The 22,161-nt window shown below is 43.8% G+C and overlaps 1 protein-coding gene across 5 annotated transcripts in view; it reads left to right on the forward strand.

Annotated features, from left to right (window-relative positions):
* LOC147110976 (contactin-4-like) overlaps positions 1-22,161 on the forward strand; it is a 2,035,446-nt gene that overhangs the window by 1,763,999 nt on the left and 249,286 nt on the right. For all 5 annotated transcript variants that reach the window (XM_086001418.1, XM_086001414.1, XM_086001417.1 and 2 more), the window contains exons 17-18: positions 14,828-14,898; positions 18,792-19,026. In XM_086001418.1, coding sequence (XP_085857544.1) covers positions 14,828-14,898; positions 18,792-19,026 — 306 coding nt within the window. The remainder of the gene's footprint in view (positions 1-14,827; positions 14,899-18,791; positions 19,027-22,161) is intronic.

The following is a 22,161-nucleotide window of genomic DNA, read 5'->3' on the forward strand; positions in this document are numbered from 1 at the left end:
CTTAGTTGCTTCAAAAATGACTCAGGATTAACAATGAGCTCCCCTTAATTGGTATGAATCGAAGAGCGCCCTTAAGTCCTGCATCCAAGTTAGCGGTGGACAGAAATTCTCCAGTTGATTCTTTACTCGGCACCAAGCCTGGTGCTAAACGCCTCCTAACTACTATGATATTATCCAGCCTTCACGGGACTCCAGTATTTAAACCTACCAGCCCCAAAATTCCTTGGTAGGGACAGCGAGAGAGAGAGGGAGAATTGCAGAAGCACATTGGTACAGAGAGAGAACTACGGATAAAGCCTGGGACAGGGCGAGAGAGCTTGAAGATACCTCCATAAGGGGATGAACTTTGGACGTACACTAGTACAGAGAGAGAACCACAGTTCCACGTAAGGACAGAGTGAAAGTGAGAACCACGGATACACATTGGGACAAAGAGAGAGAATCACAGATACATGCACTCCCCTGCCTCAGGCTCTCGGTTTCTGCTCCCTATCCGTTTGCAGTGGAGACAGCACATGGAACAATCAGAGTGGATCAAAAATAAATCTCCTGCTCTCTGAGGAGCTTCAGTGACCAATGAGATAATATGAACATGGGTCTTTTTGATGGGAAAATAGAAAGGTTTGTCTTATATGTGAGTAGATAGGGAATCACTCAAACAGACACACAAGGAGAAAGAGAAAGAGAAAACCATGGATACACACAGGGATAGAGAGAGCAAGATCCACACAGGGACAGCGTTTTTAGTCATTTATCACAAAGGGGGGATATACTGCATGAGCAAGTTGTGTCTGAAGACGAGCTTAAAAAAGATAAAAATCAAATAACTTTACTCTAGAGTTTCAGGTTTTGCTCCAATAGAAGAGGTTCCAGAAGAGGTACAACAAACTCAATTTGGATGCAGGTGGAGATAAAAGAGAGGGAGAGAGTTGGGACAAAAGAGAGTGCAGCATACAGAGGTCAAAGCTCAGAGATTAAAGATTAAAGAAAATAATTCAGAAAAAGAAAGAAGAATGAGAGAGTTAAGAAACAAAAATAAATATATAGATATATGTATAGGCCCCAAAAATTCTGGAAGGGCGATTCCACCAGCAGATGAGTGGTGCAGCAGACCCAAAGTCTGTCTGAGTGGACAGGCATAGACCTCGTCCAATATTATGAGAACCGGGTCATTACTATACACGGGATGGGCACATTGCACGAGTAGGGGTGCATCAATGGTGTCCACCACAATGAGCCACCAGGAAGATCAGAGCAGCATAACACGGCTTCGAGGTTTGGGGAGAGGAAGTGGAAAAGCCCAGTGGTACTCACAGTAAGCCCCATTTCTGCTCCAATAGCAGCCAGCAGGGCCATTACTAAGGTTAATTGATCCCCTTTGGGATTAAATGACCTTTTACTGCAGGATGTTCAGGTATGGTAAGAGGCCTCAGCATCACGTCAACTCTCAGCTGGCAAGAGTTACATTGAGGCTGCCCAAGAAAACACTGGACGCAATTCCCAGAGTAGCCTGGGAAGTCTCCCAGACATGCCACCTCGATGTGGGGGGTAGGCAGTCCCCCCACCACTCACCCTCCCCCACCACTCACCACTCCTACCGCCCGGCACCAGAAATTGGCAGACTGGAGAACACAGGGTGGAATCCTTGTGCAATGGGTTCCACCTTATTTACCCTTAATAGCTGATAGAAACATAGAGGTTAGGAGCAGGAGTAGGCCATTCGGCCCCTCGAGCCTGCTCCGCCATTCAATGCGATCATGGCTGATCATCCAAATTCAGTACCCGGTCCCTGCTTTCTCCCCATACCCCTTGATCCCTTTAGCCTTAAGAAATATATCCAACTCCTTCTTGAATATATTTAATGAACTGGCCTCCACCGCCTTCTGTGGTAGAGAGTTCCACAGGTTCACCACTCTCTGGGTGAAGAAATTCCTCCTCATTTCTGTCCTAAATGGCTTACCCCTTATCCTTAGACTGTGTCCCCTGGTTCTGGACCATCGGGAACATCCTTCCTGCATCTAGTCTGTCCAGTCCTGTCAGAATTTTATAAGTTTCAATGAGATCACCTCTCATTCTTCTAAACTCCAGCGAGTACAAGCCCAATCGACCCTATCTCTCCTCATACGTCATTCCTGCCATCCCAGGTATCAGCCTGGTGAATCTTCGCTGAACTCCTTCCATGGCAAGAACATCCTTCCTCAGATAAGGTGACCAAAACTGCACACAATACTCAAGATGTGGTCTCACCAAGGCCCTGTACAACTGCAACAAGACATCCTTGTTCCTGTACTCAAACCCTCTCACTACGAAGGCCAACATACCATTTGCCTTCTTAACCGCCTGCTGCACCTGCATGCTTACCTTCAGCGACTGGTGCACAAGGACACCCAGGTCTCGTTGCACTTCCCCTTCTCCCAATCTATTGCCATTTAGATAATAATCTGCTTTCCTGTTTTTGCCACCAAAGTGGATAACCTCACATTTATCCACGTTATATTGCATCTGCCATGTTTCTGCCCAATCACCCAACCTGTCCAAATCATCCTGGAGTTTCTCGGCATCCTCCTCACAGCACACACGCCCACCCAGCTTTGTGTCGTCTGCAAATTTGGAGATATTACATCTAGTTCCCTTGTCTAGATCATTAATATATATTGTGAATAGCTGGGGTCCAAGGACCGATCCCTGCAGTACCCCACTAGTCACTGCCTGCCACTTGGAAAAAGACCCGTTTATTCCAACTCTTTGCTTTCTGTCTGCCAACCAGTTCTCTATCCAAGTCAATACCTCGCCCCCAACCCCATGTGCCTTAACTAATCTCTTATGCGGGACCTTATCGAAGGCCTTCTGAAAGTCCAAATACACCACATCCACTGGTTCTCCCTTATCTATTTTACCAGTCACATCCTCAAAAAATTCCAGTAGATTAGTCAAGCACGATTTACCTTTTGTGAATCCATGTTGACTTTGTCTGATCCTGTCACTGTTTCCCAAGTGCTCTGCTATTACATCTTTTATAATGGACTCTAGCATTTTCCCCACTACCGATGTCAGGGCTACTGGTCTATAATTCCCCGTTTTTTCTCTACCACCTTTTTTAAATAGTGGAGTTACATTAGCTAACCTCCAATCTATGGGAACTGTTCCAGAGTTTATAGAATTTTGGAAGATGACCAGCAATGCATCTACTATTTCTAGGGCCACTTCCTTAAGTACCCTAGGATGTAGATTATCAGGCCCTGGGGATTTATCGGCCTTCAATCCCATCAATTTACCATACACCATTTCCCTACAAATACTGATTTCATTCAGTTCCTCCGTCTCATTAGACCCTATGTTCCCCGACATCTCTGGGAGTTTATTTGTATCCTCCTTTGTGAAGACAGAACCAAAGTAAGTATTTAATTGTTCTCCATGTCTTTGTTCCCCATTATAAATTCCCCTGATTCTGACTGCAAGGGACCTACGCTCGACTTTACCAATCTTTTTCTCTTCACATATCTATAGAAGCTTTTACAGTCAGTTTTTATGTTCCCTGCAAGCTTACTCTCATACTCTATTTTCCCCCTCTTAATTAATCCCTTTGTCCTCCTTTGCTGAATCCTAAACTGCTCCCAATCCTCAGGTTTGCTGCTTTTTCTGGCCAATTTATATGTCCTCTCCTTGGATCTTATGCTATCCCTAATTTCCCTTGTTAGCCAATGTTCAGTCACCTTTTTTGTTTTATTTTTATGCCAAGCAGGGATGAACAAATTCTGTAGTTCATCCATGCGATCTTTAAATGCTTGCCATTGCCTATTCACCGTCAACCCTTTAAGTAACATGCCCCAATCCATCCTAGCCAACTCACGCCTCATACCATCGTAGTTTCCTTTATTTAAGTTCAGTACCCAAGTCTCTGAATCAACTACTTCACTCTCCATCTTAATGAAGAATTCGATCATATTATGATCGCTCCGACCCAAGGGGCCTCGTACAACAAGATTGCTAATTAATCCTTTCTTATTACATAATACCCAGTCTAAGATGGCCTGATCTCTGGTTGGTTCCTCGACATATTGGTCCAGGAAACCATCCCGTAAACACTCCAGGAATTCCTCCTCCACAGTATTGTTAATAATTTGGTTAGCCCAATCTATATGTAGATTAAAGTCACCCATGATGACTGCTGTGCCCTTATTGCACGCTTCTTTTAATGCCATCCCCAACCTCAGCATTACTGTTTGGGGGTCTGTATACAACTCCCACTAACGTTTTCTGCCCCTCGGTATTTCTCAGCTCTACCCATATAGATTCCACATCATCAGAGCTAATATCCTTCCTTACAATTGCGTTAATCCCTTCTTTAACCAGTAATGCTACCCCACCTCCCTTTCCTTTTCGCCTATCTTTCCTGAATATCGAATACCCCTGGATGTTGAGTTCCCAGCCTTGGCCATCCTTGAGCCACATTTCCGTAATCCCAACCAAATCATATTCATTTACCTCTATTTGCGCAGCCAATTCATCCACCTTATTACGAATGCTCCTCGCATTAAGACACAAAGCCTTCAGGCTTATTTTTTTAACACTCTTAGACCTATTAGAATTATTATTTATTGTGGCCATATTTGATTTAAACCGTTGATTTCTCTGACTGCCACTTTTGTTTTTCTCCTTCCTTTCTTTTGCTTTTATCCTTGTTTCCCTTTCCTCTATCCCCCTGCTCAGGTTCCCAACCCCCTGCCATCTTAGTTTAAACCCTCCCCCAGAGCATTAGCAAACACTCCCCAATCTTTTACCAGGCATAAGATTTTTAAAGGTTTTCAGCGGGCGGATGTTCTGCAGAAACTCTCTGCCCGCAGAGGCCCTTTTCCCGGGCAGGTGGATGATCTGTCACAAGTGCAAGTGCCGGGTTTTAGTGCATGCACTTCGCATGCCTGAAACCGGCACTTTTGAAGCCCATACTGGTGCGACCACACCTCGTACGCACCCGTGGGGGTCGGAAAGTCTGGCCCAATAATGTTTTAATTTTTTCTGTAGAATCCCTTTCACAATCTACATTGTGGGTTTCAAGGTTTTGCTGGAGAAAGATTTTCTTCATGTATTGTTGGTTTGCCTTTCTGAGAAAACTGCATGAAAGGCAGTGATGGCTGCCATTAATTATTTAACAAAATATTAGAGTTAAGCTGTATTATGCTAGTTTCTTATTTTACAATTTTGTCAATTCAGTAAATGTTGCAGTAGGTTGCAAAATTAATACATAAAAGCCTTGGTTATTGTTCAAGAGAAAAGCCCATATAATTAATAGTCCGAGCTTCTTAGACTTGATGGCGGAGGTCAGAAGTGCTGATCAAAGATATCAAATAAGTGGTTTTGTAACAGAGTATTGAAGTGTGGCTTAATATGTTAGGGTGGGGCATCTGTCTATAGTACATTAAACATGTTCCCTGGTCTTCTCCTGTACACTCTCTATCCTATTGCTGTGTGTTGCTGATCTCCCTCTCAGTCTCAGGCCCGTTTCTTTTCCACCAGCTTGCTGCTCCACCAGCACTTGTACACCCACCCCCCCCCCCCCCCCCCCCAACACACTTGAATTTTTTTAGGGGAGCGTTTTAGGGGCTCCTTTTGTCCCAGCCAAACCCCAATAATTACCTACAACCCACTGCCTGTAACAATACCCTGATCCTGCCTGCACGAAACCCTCCTTGCCCTTAATAAGACTGAATAAGACTGAAAAATAGATCTTTTCGGACTTCATGCCACATATGCACTTGCTTTGTAGAACTTTTTTTACTTTACCATTGTTGCCAAGTTCAGGAATAGGAGCTTCAACTTTTATAATATGGATCTTGATTCTCTAACTGACCTGATCCTATTCATCAGAACTGTTTTAAGGCAGGATCTTGTTGCCATGTTACAACGATAACAACTACGCAAGAACCAAGTGCACTGATTGCTCAACATGTCCAACCACTCCAGATCTGCAGTCAAAAGCAAGCATAATGCTGAACTATATTGTAAGGGGTGGTGGTGTGGGTTGTTTGTCAGCTTCACCTCTGACTCCTTTGAGCGGTTCGAATCACTCCCATTCCCTTTTGTTCTAGATTTTGGACTTATTTGGGGGTTGTAATAAACTTGCAACAGACACCTGGGTTAGTCAAAAGAATTCAGATCTTTATTTTGAGACAGGAAAATATACAATACAATAAAATTTATACTTTAGAAGGGTGGGGAACACACGGAATAAGCGAGGGAGAATTACAATATACAAAATCCCTCACCCTCCCAACCTAACTACACTAGCTAGGCTGGAATCCAGAGGACCAGGAAATGCTCACCAAAACGACCTTCTTGACAGTTGTAGAGGTTCGTGATTTTGGGGTTCTCTTTAGTTGTGGCGGTTTGGGGCTGCCGTTCCTCAGACGTGGTAGAAGACTGCACCTGCGTTGGGTCTTCAGTTTGGGTTTGTCCGCAGATGCGGTTAGTTGCGCTGATGAATCTATCAGGTAAGTTACCAATTTTCTTTGGTTAGGGCTAGTTTTAGGGTCTTTTGTGTCCAAATCTTACCCAGGGGTAAGTCAGACTAACCTGTTGAGTGGAAACAAGTCTTTGGTTCGTGAGTTTTTCAGCGGTTGGTTTCTTGTTGGTCACGGTCGCCCAATATTACCTGGTTTGTGGTAATATTGGCGGCTGTTGGTTTCTGTAGGCCTTTGGTTGCTGCGATCTCGATTTCTTCTTTCTTCGATGATGATCTCTCTCTTGAACTGGTTGGCTGAACTTGAACTTCTGTCTTCTGAGCTGACTCGAACTGAATTGCACTGCTGAACTGAAAAGGCAGGCCTCAATTATACTAATTTGGGGCCTGGCTTACCTGACCGCCAAATCTCAGGTTTCTTTGTTAAATTTGGCGGGCTCATTAGTTTTAATGTTTTAAAACTTTAACAAGCTTCGGGGATGGCCCATCCAAACTTAACGAGTTTAGGGGATGGCTCATCTAGACTTAATCGGCCTTTAACTGGTTTCGGGATTGCCTTGAAACCAGTTTTAAAATGCAAAACGTTTGTCAATCTCTTTAATTGGTTTTGGACTATGGTTTGTTTGTGGTAACCTGTAGGGCTAATGTTCCTTCCTTTGTATCGCTCGGGACATGTTTATTCGATACCTGGCTCTGCGACTTCTCGGCAGGAAAACAGGCTTCATTGTCTTATGTACAACTGGGGCGGCCCTCGACATTCCTTAGACAGTCCAATATCCAAACTCGGGGGGCCCACTCTCCTCCCCTTTGTCCCAGCCTTTTGCAAGCCTGAACATGTCTTTTTAAACCAGCAAAATCTTCCTGCGATTTTTATTTTAAATCCCTTTTGCCCAACATCTCCTTAAAACAGTCCAAAATCTCTTCCTTAATTTAACTCTTTGAAATTCTTCTGTTTGGCCCAACCACACTTTTATCCTTTTTACAGATTTCTTCTGAAATGTTCGAAAACCATTTTAAAATAACGCTATTTTTCTGTTCTGGGGTTGTGCAGAAATTTTCGAACCTTACAATATATCTAAAACTGTATGTTATAAGTAACATTTATAGTTAAGAACAATTTGCAGTCCATCAGTAATGTCATTGACAAGATTCATGTCATTCATGTGGAAATGACTTATGAAATAATACTGGGCGGCCTGCTGGTGGCACTGTCCAGGGAGAGTATAAATACTCGGGCATGGGCCCAGCTTGCTCAGGACATTCTTAACAAAAACTAGTGAAGGACACAACTAGATCTCCATGTTGAAAAACAGTTGATTAAAGCCTTGTTCAATACTCAGACCAAGTGCCTAGCAGTTTTCTTACGTGAATTGAATCAACTGCAACCCGCTGCATGCTCTGAGTGATTTGGGAATAGACAGCTACGATTCAAACTGTAGAAGGGAACTCGGACGTAGTAATCAATCGATCATGGAGAAACTACTCAGACCCGCCCATCTCAACCTGGACCCGAATTCACTTACAGCTGCTAAGGTATGGAAACACTGGTATCGTACCTTCAGCAACTTCCTCGAGGAGTGTGGTGAGAATGTTCCTAATAAGTTACGAATGCTTGCCAATTATTTATCCCCTCATGTGTTTGACTATATCGAAGACTATGTAGACTATGACTCCGTTATCCAAACACTACAGCAACGATATGTTAAGGCCCCAAATGAAATTTTTGCTCGGCACCTACTGGCCACAACTCGACAACAACCCGGGGTATCACTTGATGAATTCCTTCAAGAGCTTCGCAGGCTCAGCAAAGATTGTAACCTTAAAGCTGTCTCAGCTGAGCAGTAACGGGAGGAATTAATTTGTGACTCTTTTATTAAGGGAATTGCTTCTCCCCTCATACACCAGCGTCTGTTGGAGAATAAAACCTTCGGGTTACAAGCTGCCTATAACCAGGCATATTCTCTGGACTTAGCTCGAAAAAATTCAGATGCCTATTTTATACCATATGCATGGACTGCTGCTACCACTTTTAGTGACTCCCCCGGTAAGCCTCAGGCGGAAGCCCTCACTGATGACGACCCTACCCTAGCGGCATCTTGGCAATCTAAAAAGAAGTGTTTCTTCTGTGGAGGTGCATTCCATTATAGGAAATTTTGTCCTGCTCATAATGCAACCTGCAATCATTGCAGTAAGAAAGGTCACTTTTCTAAAGTATGCCAGTCAAGAGCCTCTACTAGTGTGGCAGCTGCTATCTATAAAACTGCTCCTCCCGCAAGAACCACTACTAGTGTTACAGCTGCTATCTATAAAACTGCTCCTCCCCCAAGAGCCACTACTAGTGTTACAGCTGTTTTTCCCCAAAGCCTGTCCCATGCAGCCACGAAGGTTTCGGTAAATGGACACATTTTGAGTGCATTAATCGACCCATGTAGCTCTGACAGCTTCATCAGTGAGTGGGCTGTCAGTAAATTAAAACTGCGTATTTACCCCTCAGACAGGGAAATTGCAATGGCTCTGACGACACTGACCACCAACTCTTCCGGCTTTTGTCTTGTCGACCTTATTCTCAATGGCCGCAATTATTTTTCCACCCAGCTTGGGGAGCTCAAAAACCTGTGCAGTGATGTGCTCCTGGGACAGGATTTCCAGAAACAACACAAAAGACTCGCTTTCGAGTTTGGAGGGTCAAAGCCGGAGCTTACTATTTCCAAAGAACTTTTTTGTGCGCTTTCGGCGGCTTCGCTCGACGAGCCCTCCTTGTTTGCGAACCTTTCCCCCCGATTTAAGCCCATAGTCACTAAATCACAACGTTTCAGCCAAGATGATCTATCCTTTATCGAGACGGAAATCTCTCGCCTTCTAGCTGACGGTATCATTGAGCCATGTTCATCTTCCTGGCGGGCTCAAGTCGTCGTTGTTAAAAATCCTCTGAAGCAACACAAGAAACGTCTTTCCATCGATTACTTGCAAACTATTAACCAGTTTACCGACCTGGATGCCTACCCACTACCATGCATCGATGACATGGTCAATAACCTTGCCAACTACAGGGTATTTTCAACTTTTGACTTAAAGAGCGCATACCATCAAGTACCGTTAAAGGACTCTGACAAAAAGTATATGGCCTTTGAGGCCAATGGTCGGCTTCACCAGTTTTGTCGCCTTCCATTTGGGGTCACCAATGGGGTGGCCATCTTACAATGAGCAATGGACAGTCTAGTCAAACAGGAGAACTTAACGGGCACTTTTCCATATCTGGATAATATCACCATTGCTGGTCATGACCAGAAGGAGCATAATGCCAACCTCCAGAAATTTCTTGACGTTCACCATCATCGCAACTTAACCTCAAATGAGTCCAAATCTGTGAAATCAGTACCATCAGTCAACATCCTTGGCTACTGGGTGGGGAATGGTGTCATCAAACTGGATCCGGAGCGACTTCATCTGCTTCATGAACTCCCTCCTCCTACGAATCTCGGCTCTCTTCGTCGGGCCCTCGGCATGTTTGCCTATTATGCGAAGTGCATACCCCACATTTCCGACAAGATCCAGCCCCTGCTTCACGCGAAGTCATTTCCGTTGGAGGCAATGGCTATTTCAGCTTTGGACCTCCTCAAGCAACAACTGGAAAAAGCCACGCTTCATTCCATCGATGAAAATCTCCCTTTCGTGGTCGAGTGCGATGCATCGGAGGTGGCGATCTCTGCTACTTTGAATCAAGGCGGTCGACCCGTTGCATTTCTGTCCAGAACTTTGCAGGGTAGCGAGCTCCATTATCCTCCTGTAGAGAAGGAGGCTATGGCTATCATCGAAGCAGTACGTAAATGGAGCCATTTTCTCGTTCGTCGCCATTTCATGCTCGTAACTGATCAGCGCTCTGTGGCCTTTATGCTGGTTAACCAGAAATGCACTAAGGACAAGAATAACAAAATACAGCTCTGGAGGATGGAATTGGCCGCCTTTGGCTACACCATACATTATCGACCCGGCAAAGAGAATGTGGCCCCAGATACCCTCACGCATGCATTCTGCTCTTCCGTGTCAACTTCGACTCTTACGGATCTTCACACTGACTTGTGCCATCCTGGCATTACCCGTATTTTGCACTTTGTGTGATCTAAAAATCTCCCATTTTCTACGGAAGACGTGAAAAGAACATGCTCCACTTGTAGAATTTGCACAGAATTAAAACCACAATTCTTCCGTCCGTCAGATGGCTCGCTCATACGCGCTACACAGCCTATGCAGCGACTCAGCATTGACTTTGAAGGGCCAGTGCCCTCCTCAACGCGAAACACCTACTTGCTTACTATGGTGGACGAATATTCACGCTTTCCCTTTGCTTTCCCCTGTCCCAATATGCTTACTTCCACAGTGATCAAATGCCTCGATGAGGTCTTTTCCCTTTGCGGTATGGCCAATTTCATCCACTCTGATCGGGGTCCCTCCTTCATGTCAAGCGAACTCAAAAGTTATCTTTCCCAACGGGGAATCGCCACAAGTAAAACTACACCATATCATCCTATTGGAAACGGACAGGTTGAGAGATACAACGCCATCGTTCGGAACGCTGTTTGTCAGACCAGCAGTGGAAAACAATGCTATAGCAAAATACTGCGGATGCTGGAAATCCAAAATAACAACAGAAAATGCTGGAAAAACTCAGCAGGTCAGGCAACATCTGTGGAGAGAGAAATAGTGTCAAAGTTTCAGGTCGAAACCCTTCATCAGGACTGAAAAAACACAGGAAATGAAACAGATTAAAAGGCCAGTTTGGGGGCTGGGAAATGGGGATGAAAGAACAAAAGAGAAGTGAAGAGACATTAAGAGGTATTCAAAACGAGACGAGATGGTGATAGGACTAGTAAAGAGACAAAAGACGGCTCTAGATTAGGTGTGAAATGCGTTGGCAGAATGAGAGACAGCTGCCATGTGGGAGAGAAAAAAAGAGGGGGGGCACAAAACAAAGGTGTGGATAAAAATATATGTAAAAATGTAATGGGGGCCGAGGTTATGATCTAAAATTGTTGAACTCGATATTGAGTCCGGAAGGCTGTAAAGTGCCTAATCGGAAGATGAGGTGCTGTTCCTCGAGTTTACGCTGGGTTTCCATGGAACAATGCAAGAGCCCGAGGACGGTGAGGTCTGAGTGGGAATGGGGCGGTGAATTAAAATGACAGGCGACCGGAAGCTCAGGGTCACCCTTACGGACTGAACGGAGGTGTTCCGCAAAGCGATCACCCAATCTGCGTTTGGTCTCCCCAATGTAGAGGAGACAACATCGTGAGCAGCGAATACAGTATACTAGATTGCAAGAAATACAAGTAAATCGCTGTTTCACCTGGAAGGGGTGTTTGGAGCCCTGGACAGTGGGAATGGGTGAGGTATAAGGGCTGGTGTTGCATCTCCTGCGCTTGCACGGGAAGGTGCCGGGCGAAGGGGAAGGGGTGCTGGGGGTGATAGAGGAGTGGACTAGGGTGTCTCGGAGGGAGCGGTCCCTATGGAATGCTGAAAGGGGAGGGGAGAAAACTATGCTCCCTGACGAGTTGCTTTCCATCAGGTCTCTTCTTTCTACATCCCCCAACGCTACTCCTCACAAACGATTCTTCGGGTTCCAGCGTCGCTCCACTCATGGGACGTCCCTACCATCATGGTTGGCAGCTTCTGGTCCCGTGCTGCTCCGAAGATTCGTCCGGTCCTCTAAGAGTGATCCCCTTGTCGACGAAGTGGAACTGACGGATATCAATCCCACGTACGCGTACGTGCGGTACCCTGATGGCCAGGAATCCACAGTGTCACTTCGGGATCTGGCTCCCTGCCCAACCGGTCCCATGGACCCAATCGATAGTGGGATCCGTATTAATGAAGCCGATACCCTGCGCTCCTCTGAGGATGACGCCCTACCCGGAACGTCAAGGGATCTGCCAGCTATTCTGCCGGATCAACCCGGGGAACAGAGCGCTCCCCGCAGGATGGCCATCCGAAGCCCGGACGCCAGTCAGTCACCGACTACTGAGCAGGGTGAAGCCAGCTCTGTGCCTGTGGGGGCCCGCACCCGGAGTCATGATCTCCCCAGTCCCCCTCAGGTCGATCAAGGCGACACGGTCTCTGCCAGCCCACCGGTACAAACCAAACGACCCAGGGACCAAAACACGATCCGAGGAGACGTGCCTTCTGGCCGCCAATGGAGATCCAAACAACTACGTCTATTCTTAGTCTCATTAATTCGGTAGAAGGAAGCCGCCAGACTTCCAATCTTTCAGGCGGGAAAAATGACATGAATCTTGTCATTCATGTGGAAATGACTTATGAAATAATACTGGGCGGCCTGCTGGTGGCGCTGTCCAGGGAGAGTATAAATACTTGGGCATGGGCCCAGCTTGCTCAGGACATTCTTTAACAGGGATTAGTGAAGGACACAACTAAATCTCCATGTTGTGAAACAGTTGATTAAAGCCTTGTTTAATACTCAGACCAAGTGCCTAGTAGTTTTCTTACGTCAGTCATTACCGCTATATGTACCAGACAGTGAAGATGAGCAGTATTATAACTGAGGCTAGACTCCATTTGGGTTGAGAAATGCAGATCAGATTTATGCTAAAGTGCACCTTATCCCAACTAAGCAGCTGTTCATTATTATTGACTCACAGTCCTAAACCTAATCAGCCAAAAGGAACCGAAGACGAACCAAGAACCCGGGCAACCCCACCACTTTTCTACGCTCCTGAGCACCTACAGAAACCAAGTACTTCCCAAAATCAATGTCTAATGAGTCCTTGATTCATTCTCCCTGCCCCTACTAAAACTGGATCCTGTCCCTGCCAACATCAGTCAAATGTACAGAATTATCTAAGACCTTTTATTGTATGTATCTGCAAATGTCTTGCAGTATGTAGCATGCAACTTGTAACAACAGTGTTCAATCAGCATCCCAAATGTGCTCCCCAAGCCCAGTCCATCTGGCCCGACCATGGAGCAAGGTTGAGGCCCAGGGGCGAGGTCGGGACCCAGGGGCGAGGTCGGGACCTAGGGGCGAGGACGGGACCCAGGGGCGAGGACGGGACCCAGGGGCGAGGTTGGGACCCAGGGGCGAGGTCGGGACCCAGGGGCGAGGTCGGGACCCAGGGGCGAGGACGGGACCCAGGGGCGAGGACGGGACCCAGTGGCACAGTCGAGGCCCAGGAGTGGCACAGCGTGGACCAGCAGCGGGGTCGGAAGGACCACACTGCAGCCTATGAAACCCAGGCAGAGAGGACCTGCGGGAAGGAGGGAGGAGGACAGTAGGAGTATGCTTGTGCGTGTGTGTGCTAGGCCGATGTAGCAGAGCCTGGTCTCCAATCCCTTACCATTGGACCAAGACCTTGCTCTGTCAAGCCCGTGTGGTAGCTGGTGTGCAACGGCCACCCCATGTTAAAAGAATTCATGCACAGGCATCTTCCACCCTTTAAAATGAAGTTCGGGACATGGAACATCAGGACCCTCATGGACAACCCCATCTGGCCCATAAAGCCTTGGCACACCAATTCTATTTGTGCTTGTATTTCTTTCCCACTGGGTTTTCCTGTTTGAATTTTGTGGGTCCAGTGATTTGAAAGGGGTTGTGTTTCGTGTTGTTGCTTCATAAATCCAAATTCAGAACTGCAAAATTAGTTTAAAATATATGTTAATTAATGGGAACAGTACTTTAAATTTTATATGTGATCTGCGAACCTCCATGCACGCACCTAAATGGTCCACAAAGATAGCAAGATAGGAAACCCCAGCTGTAAAATGCCATGAGAAAACACGTAGGAGTAGGTCTTCACCTTGCTTGCCTGGGCACAAATCTGGCATTGCGGATCAGCCGACTATTATGGAAACAGCCTGATTCTTTATTTCCGTTGATGTTGGGTGGCTTCTCTAAGGAGCAGTCTTACAGCTGGGCTGCCCACCCCATAACCTTTTTTCATTATTGTTTTTTGTGTTTATTCAATAAAAATTTCCTACAACGTTAGACGACAATGTAAATGCTTCTGTATTTGCTCTTGTTGTTGTGCCACTTAAAATAACAAGAGGCTACGTTTTTGAACAACTTGTACATATCAGCCATATGAAATAGATTTTGCCAGCACCGTCGTATACTGTGTATTCACATGGTGAAGAATAGCAATGAGAATGAAGTTAAAGGTACTGGATATTAATAAACACAAAGTCCATGACTAAAAATAACACAGGTTCTGAATATTGTGTGGATCACACCACTGCGTTCATCTGGGAACATCAGATAGCTATAGCGTTTTGTTAATTAAGAAATGGATTGCATTGTTTGTTTGCTGCATTCGGGTTTCCTGTGACCTAAAGTTACCCATTCTTTTTGTTTCCTTACAGTTCCTGAAGTGGGTCCAGCTAATGTTAGTGGGGGAGGTGGCAGCCGATCTGAACTGGTAATAACTTGGGAGGTAAGCTTAATGTACCATCACTAAATTAATTTTTGGAAGTAGAGCCATGCAGGAAAATGCACAACCATTGACATATGAGATTAAATGAGAGATCCAAAACAACTGGACAGAATTGGGCACAGTAATATACAAACTAAAGAAAAATACTGGACAATAATAACATTTACTTTTGCCCAATGATCCTAAACCCAGCTCCATATACACACAAGTGTTCAGAAAGTAGGGCAATAAAAGACCACCAGCCCCATTGAGCCCATGCCATCCAGTTAATGGTGTAACCTGCCATACCATCCATCTATATCCTAGCAATGTTGTCTCCGAGGAAAGGCAAATATAAGAGCAAAAACTGTAGCCAATTCAGAGAAATATCTGGAAAATTTCTCTCCGACTCGCTAAAGCAATCAAGCCAGCTCGAGACTGCAGTTGCCCGTGATATTACAGTCTCGACTAACTAGCAATTTGCCTCCAGTATTTGGAAATGCCCTCTTTTTCAAGAACTTATCAAGTCCTCTTTTAAAGGACTGTAGTGACTTTATACTTACCACATATCTTGGCAGTTTGTTCCAGAGGGCAAATAGTTCTTAGTTTGGATACCAGCAAGTATCTTTTTAACTCATTGCCTACAACTTTTATCGGTCTAACCTCTTGTCCAAACATTTCTCTCCATTCCAAATAGCCTATCCAACTTGACAGTATCTAATCCTTCACCATTTAACAAAAAATCAATCATATCAGCTCAACATCTCTGTTTCTCCAAAGTCAATCACCCTAATTTTTGGAGCCTTATAACGAAGAGTTCTAAGATGTGGTAGCATCCTGGTCACCCTCACCTGTACCCTCTTCAGATCCTCAGTGTCCTTTATCATGTGTGGGGACCAGAACTGGACACAATAAAACTCAGTTGGGGCCAATTATGTGGAAAACAGGAAACCAACCACTGATCCCAATGGAAATTCATTGAAGGAAAAGAATAGCTTGGAATCAATCATTTCAGTTTCAATTACGGACCCTTTCCCAGAAGCACTGGAGGGAACTTGAACCCGCCCCTCACCCCCCCCCCCCATTGGCAGAAACCGGGCGAGTGGGCAGTTAAAATGCCCCATGCAACTCACCCACTCCAGTCCCTCTAACTGCCTGCAGGTCTCAATATTAACCTTTTCTTTTTAGCAGGTGAGCGGGGCCCAGAAAGGTCAATTTAAAAAAAAAAACAATTCTGTATCTTTGTGGGCCAGGAGGAGCGGGAGTACTCTTCCGGGCCCTACAAGGAAACCTCCAGCCTCCCCTGCCCTGGGCTTCCCCCCCGCCCACCCTCCAACTGTCTGACCTCCCTCCCAAGCACTTACCTTAGTACCAGGGAGCACTCACTCTGGTCCCCAGCACACCCGAAATTCCATCCTGCCTGCTGGCCACGGGTTCGGACAGGAGATCGATGCTGATCATGTACATGAGGCCCGGGAGTTGAAATCTCCTGAGCCTCACACTGCAGTGGGCCGGACAGCCCCCAGCCGCACCAATCTTGCTCATCCTTAAAATCACCCCATAATATTTTTTAAATAAAATTGATGAGGGTGGGGTCTGTACCTGAGATGATGACTCTCGCATGTTTCCTTATGCGAAGCAGCCAACTAAAGACCTGCCATGTTGAGTCTCCTGGGTTCAAAAGACCTTTGACGTAGTGGCAGGACCATCTTCAGGCAGCCTACTCCTGGATGCCAATCCTGGAATTCTACTGCAGCTAAAAAGTTCAATTTCAGCCAGGACTTGAGTGTATCTTTCAGAGCACAGACCTGATGTAGGAACTCTTGAACAACCTGCGATTTCACTGTAAAAATGATAAGTTTCACCTCTCCTGTCGTAAATGTTCTGGGAGGAGCACTTGAGATTGAAAATCATCACTATGTCTGCACAGTAATGATCAAAAGGAAGACAAAGCTATACTTGCTGGGACTGTGTTTTATCCTCAGTACAGTGCAAGCAAACTGCACGCAACACAAACTTGAATGTTGGATTTGCTTAATTTATAGTGTGCAGTGTATGCAGCAAGAAAATATGACCCCTATACATATCCATGCATTGGAGGAGTTATGCACATGTTTATGCCCCCAAATTGTGTGCCTGCAGCTTCGAAGCAGAATGTTGGATACAGAATATGTAATGAATTGATCCTAAACTGTAAATGCAAATGATCTCTTTCATAATTATTTCAAATGCAGTCTGGATTATAACTAGTTATAATGAATCCAGTTTCAAATGACATGCAGTTAAATATTAAGAGGTATCTTACTCAAAATTGAAGTGCAACATACCTTGACGTAATGCTTCAGCGATTATAATGATGTCCAAGGTGCAGAAAGCACACTTAACCTTTAAATCCTGGTTTGAAGCTATATATTCTCTGTGGATTTTCTCATCTCTGTAGAGCTGCTAATGTTGAAATAGCATATTGGGTGGCTGAAACCATGACTATTTAAATACAGGAATACTAAACTTGTCTCAGATCACTGAAAGCTCCAAAGAATGCCGGTAATATCAGAAGAATGTGATATTGTTTCATCTCCATTGAATGTATGTTGCAAAACTGAATTAGCTTTAAGACCGTTATCAGGTTTAATGCTTCTCTAGGCTCTTCAAAATTTCAATATTTTTTTATTGCTCCAGTCAATTACATAAACTTTAAAGAAAATTAAGTGTTTTCACTCATTTCCCTGTTTTTTGGTTCTCCCCAAGATATTTTATGCAGTATATATGTGGCCATTAAAGCAAGACACTGGTAATTAAGAAAGACAAAGAATTTGCATTTGTAGAATTCCTTTCATGTCACCAGGACATTCCAAACTGCTTCCCAGCCAATGAAAACCTTTGAAGTGTAGTCACTGTTATGCAGCCACTTTGGGCACAGCAAGATCCCTCAAAGAACAAATGAGATGAATGTCTAATTCATCTGTTTAGTAGTGTTGGTTGAGAGAGGAATGTTGGCCAGAATAGCAGGAGAACTCCCTGCTCATCTTCCAAAAAGTGCAATGGGATCTTCTTTACCCATCTGAACAAGCAAATGGCGTCGAGTTAACATTTCATCCGAAAGAGAGCACCTCCAGCAATGCAGCAGACCCTCAGTACTGCACCAAAGTGTCAGCCTAGATTTACATGCTCAAGTCTTGGAGTGGAACTTGAACCCACAACCTCAGAGTCAGCAGTGAGCGTGCTAGCGCTGAGGTGTTTGAGTATGCCACAGTGACTCTTCGTTCTGATACTCCTGAGAAGAACCTTTACCTCACTTGGTGCCTCTGGCTGTAGCACAGATGAGATTGATAACTTAGCTTGGAGAGCATTATGAGGATGACTTTTGCCCCTCTATTCCATTGCACAGAGCGTTGGATCTCCTGCATAGTGTACCAGCCGAGTCAGTTTTATTTCAGGATCGTGAGTTAATCAGTGCAATAAAATTTGAATAATGTAAAGTCATCAGAAGAATGATCAGGAATATTTTTGAAGCTGTTTTTCACTCTCACACAGTGTTTTGGCTGAAGCTGGTGGAAAAAAGGTAACCTGCAGATCTGCAAAGCTTTTGAAACCATTCTAATGCCTTGCTCATGTATTGATCTGCCTACTGGTCCCAAAATGGTGCAAAATCATTGTGGCACCCCATACAATAAGTTTGGAAAATACAAAGCAGGTTGAGAGGAAATGAGGAATTTTGTGCCTCTGGAAAATTTGAGAGTCTGTCAGATAACTGAATATTCGGTAGTTGTTGATCATGCATTTGGTCACCTCACCCAATTTCTTTCAGTTTGTTCTCTTCTATATGAAGCACCTTGTGATGTTTCATTATTGTAAAGGTGCAATACAAATCTGTTTCTTTTTGGTAATTTTTTTGTGTTTGTTTTCACTTTCAGCCTGTGCCTGAAGAGTTACAAAATGGTGAAGGCTTTGGATATGTTGTTGCTTTTCGACCTCTTGGAACAACAAGTTGGATGAAGGCAGCAGTAACATCAGCAGATTCATCAAGATATGTGTTTAGAAATGAAAGTGTGCCACCCTTCTCTCCCTACGAAGTAAAAGTCGGAGTCTACAATAACAAAGGCGAAGGCCCTTACAGCTCAGTAATCACTGTATATTCCGCTGAGGAGGGTAAGTAAAGAAACTGCTCGTCAGTTATCTGACAAAATCACTAATTATGGTCTCTTAGTTTTTGGTCCTCCTGCCATGCCATATCATTCTATAACACGCATCCATCGTTCCCACACCAAAAATATAGGCAGGTAACTTGCTGCCAGAGCTCTTCTGGTATCACTATACAACTAGGCATCATGTGAGAGTGGCTTTGTTGCATGGCTCCTGGATTTCTCAGTCACTGGGGAGTATCTGGCTTTAATCGTCCAGTTGAGATCTGAATCTGTAAAAAAAAATCACAATACAGTAAATCCGAAACAAAAACAGAAAAACCTGGAAACACACAGCATCCATGGAGAAAACAGACAGTTGACATTTTGAGCTCTTTTACCCTTCTTCAGAACTCCAAAGAAGAGCAAGACCCCAAAGGTCAATTGTTCTCTCTTCAGATGCTGACTGATCTGTGTGTTTCAGGCATTTTTTTAGTTTTTGTTCAAGATCAGAAAGTGTGTGAAGAATCACAAGCACAAATCTGGCTACTGCAATTCAGTTGCCCAATGTAATGGTACTCTAATATTCTGTGCCAATTTAGCCTAGCCAATATTTTGTGTATCAATATATTTTAAATAAATACTAGCTTCATTCTGGGAAGAAAGAACAACTGGAACAGCTGTGCATCAATTTTGTTGGAATAATTTTGTGCGTGAGTGATTCAATGACATTTTTGCAAAGCAATGAGGAGTTTTGACAGTAATGGAATTTCATGTTGCAATATTGGACAAACAAGCAAGGCTATCAAAATAAGGCTATCCACAAAACAAGTAATTTTGATATGCAGTATTTAGAATTAGTAAGGAAAAACTCAGACTGATTTCCAGCATATAGCAATTGTGTCACTGAATCCATATATGGTTATTGTGTGCAGAGTGGGTCATATTAGTCTAACTGCTTTCACTTGAGATTGAGGCAAATGAAATTTGATGCTACTTATCAAAATTATACCTAATTTAATAGGTGAATATTAAATGAAAACTGGGCTTAAATATGAAGGTGACACTGTAGTTAATCTCAAAGCTGGTATTCATTTTGTCAATGTAAATTTTTTTCAAACACTTAAAGTAAAAGGTTAAGTTTAAATTCTACACAAAGTGGTGCAAAAGCAATGAGAAGAATAGAAGCATCGGCTGTTAATATGGTGTCAGAAAAGCAACGATTATCCAGTCAATGGACTCATGTCTATATTCTAAGCATTGATTTGATGTGGCATTTTGATATATAGCAGATTAGTAACTAGGGCACTGAATGAATAAAAACCTATTCCTTCAAGTTGGTTAAGCTGAAGAAATTCTGGGATTCACACAAATTAAAGCAATAATATACACATGGTACTAAGAAGCAACTGACTTATCTTTAACTTTGTGATTTGTCCTTCCGTGCAGCAGCTTATCGTTAATTACATGGGGCAGCACAATTCCAAGTACATTATTGCTATTTGATATCATGACTCTAAAATGAAAGATGTCTTGAAGAAGAGTATGCTCACTTCCTTTTAGGAACTTCAGAATGGAATTCTGTAGTTCAGTCTGCAATAATAGCCTAGTGCAGCCATAAAAGATCCAAGTGTTTTATCATCATCTCTTTTCTGACATTGTGGACAGGGCATTATCCATTTTCCAGCAGAAAGTTATCTCTAACTTGAGACTTGTCTCATGGAGTCTTGCATCATGTTGAAATATCTGTTTATATTTAAATAATTGGGGGTGAATTTGGCCTTCAACAGTAGCGTAAAACGGGCAACAGTGAATCGGCAGCCTGTTTTACACCCCACCCAATCAGGCAGGGTGTAAGGCAGGCTGCTGATTCATTACTGCAGTTTTGCGCTACCACTGAAGACCAATTTCACCACTACTGTGTCCATGCAGATGTCACCAATTATGAATTGCAGGTAAAAACTGTCAGTCAGAGATAAAAAGTATAAATATATGCACCAAAAGCCCTTAGAAAGACTGACAATGTTCAATCAATCTCAGTGTATAGCTTTTGCAGAGGGGCTTACATGGAGATTTGATACAAGTGTTTAGAATGATGAAAAGATGGGACAGGGTGGCTAGAAACAGACTGTTTCCAGTGGTTTAGATGTCTAGAACAAAAGAACATAGATATAAGATTAAATGTAAAATATTTAGGACCTGAATTTGTGATTGAAGCAGAGATCATGTCAACATTTAAAAACAGATTAGATGGGTGGTTGAAGGGAAAAGGGCTAATGGGATATAGAAACAGAGCAGGCACATGATATTAGGTTGTGTGAAGGATAAAGACCAACATGGGCTGGTTGCGACAAATTATCTTTTTTCGTGTTGTAATTTCTATGCAGGAATTTGCTAGCACTGTGCACACACGGGTACATCTTGAAATTGTGCAATTGTATAAAACGAGTAATAGTGAGTCAGAAGCCCATTTTACGTCTCTCAAAAATCGGGAGAGATGTAAAATGGGCTGCCGACTCGCTAGCGCTCGTTTCACACTGCCGCATGTAGTCAAGATCTATCCCACTCTGATCCGAGTGTCTGTATATCACATACCATGAAATGTTTACCAGAACTATTGATTAAGTGTGTGGCTTGAATAAGGACACTGAGGAAGAATAATTGCCATTGCCATTATCGTGCTGTGAAATAAAAAGTGTTATTGTCTTATTTATGTGAAATAATTAATAAGAATTTAATTTGTCTTGTTGCATTAGATTTTTGAAAATGTTAAATTACATTCCCTCCAGACCTATTTGGTATTTTATTCATTTGCTGACTGACTAAATTGTAAGAAACAATGAAGGATTCCAGCTCTTTAACGATGTTATGAATAAATTATAATTAACAATTGATAATATACGACAATATGTGCTGCAGAAATAGCTTTGTGCAGCCATATATCATCACTCTCTTTAGTGGCATTGTGGGCAGGTCAGAGACATGGAAACAATACCAATTGTGTCCTACTAATGGCTACTGCTGTTCCTTCATCAATAAGGAAGTGCTTTGGAGCTGTCACTGTGAGGAAGTCCATATTGCCAGTGGTGCAGTGAAGGCTCTGTGCCACTGACTTCATTTTCTGGAAAAACTCAAAACATTAAAAGGTCAGGAAACTTGCATT

The sequence above is a fragment of the Somniosus microcephalus genome, chromosome 11, assembly GCF_052327205.1.
Source record: "Somniosus microcephalus isolate GS21.2 chromosome 11, FLI_Smic_1.0, whole genome shotgun sequence".
Taxonomy (NCBI): Eukaryota; Metazoa; Chordata; class Chondrichthyes; order Squaliformes; family Somniosidae; genus Somniosus; species Somniosus microcephalus.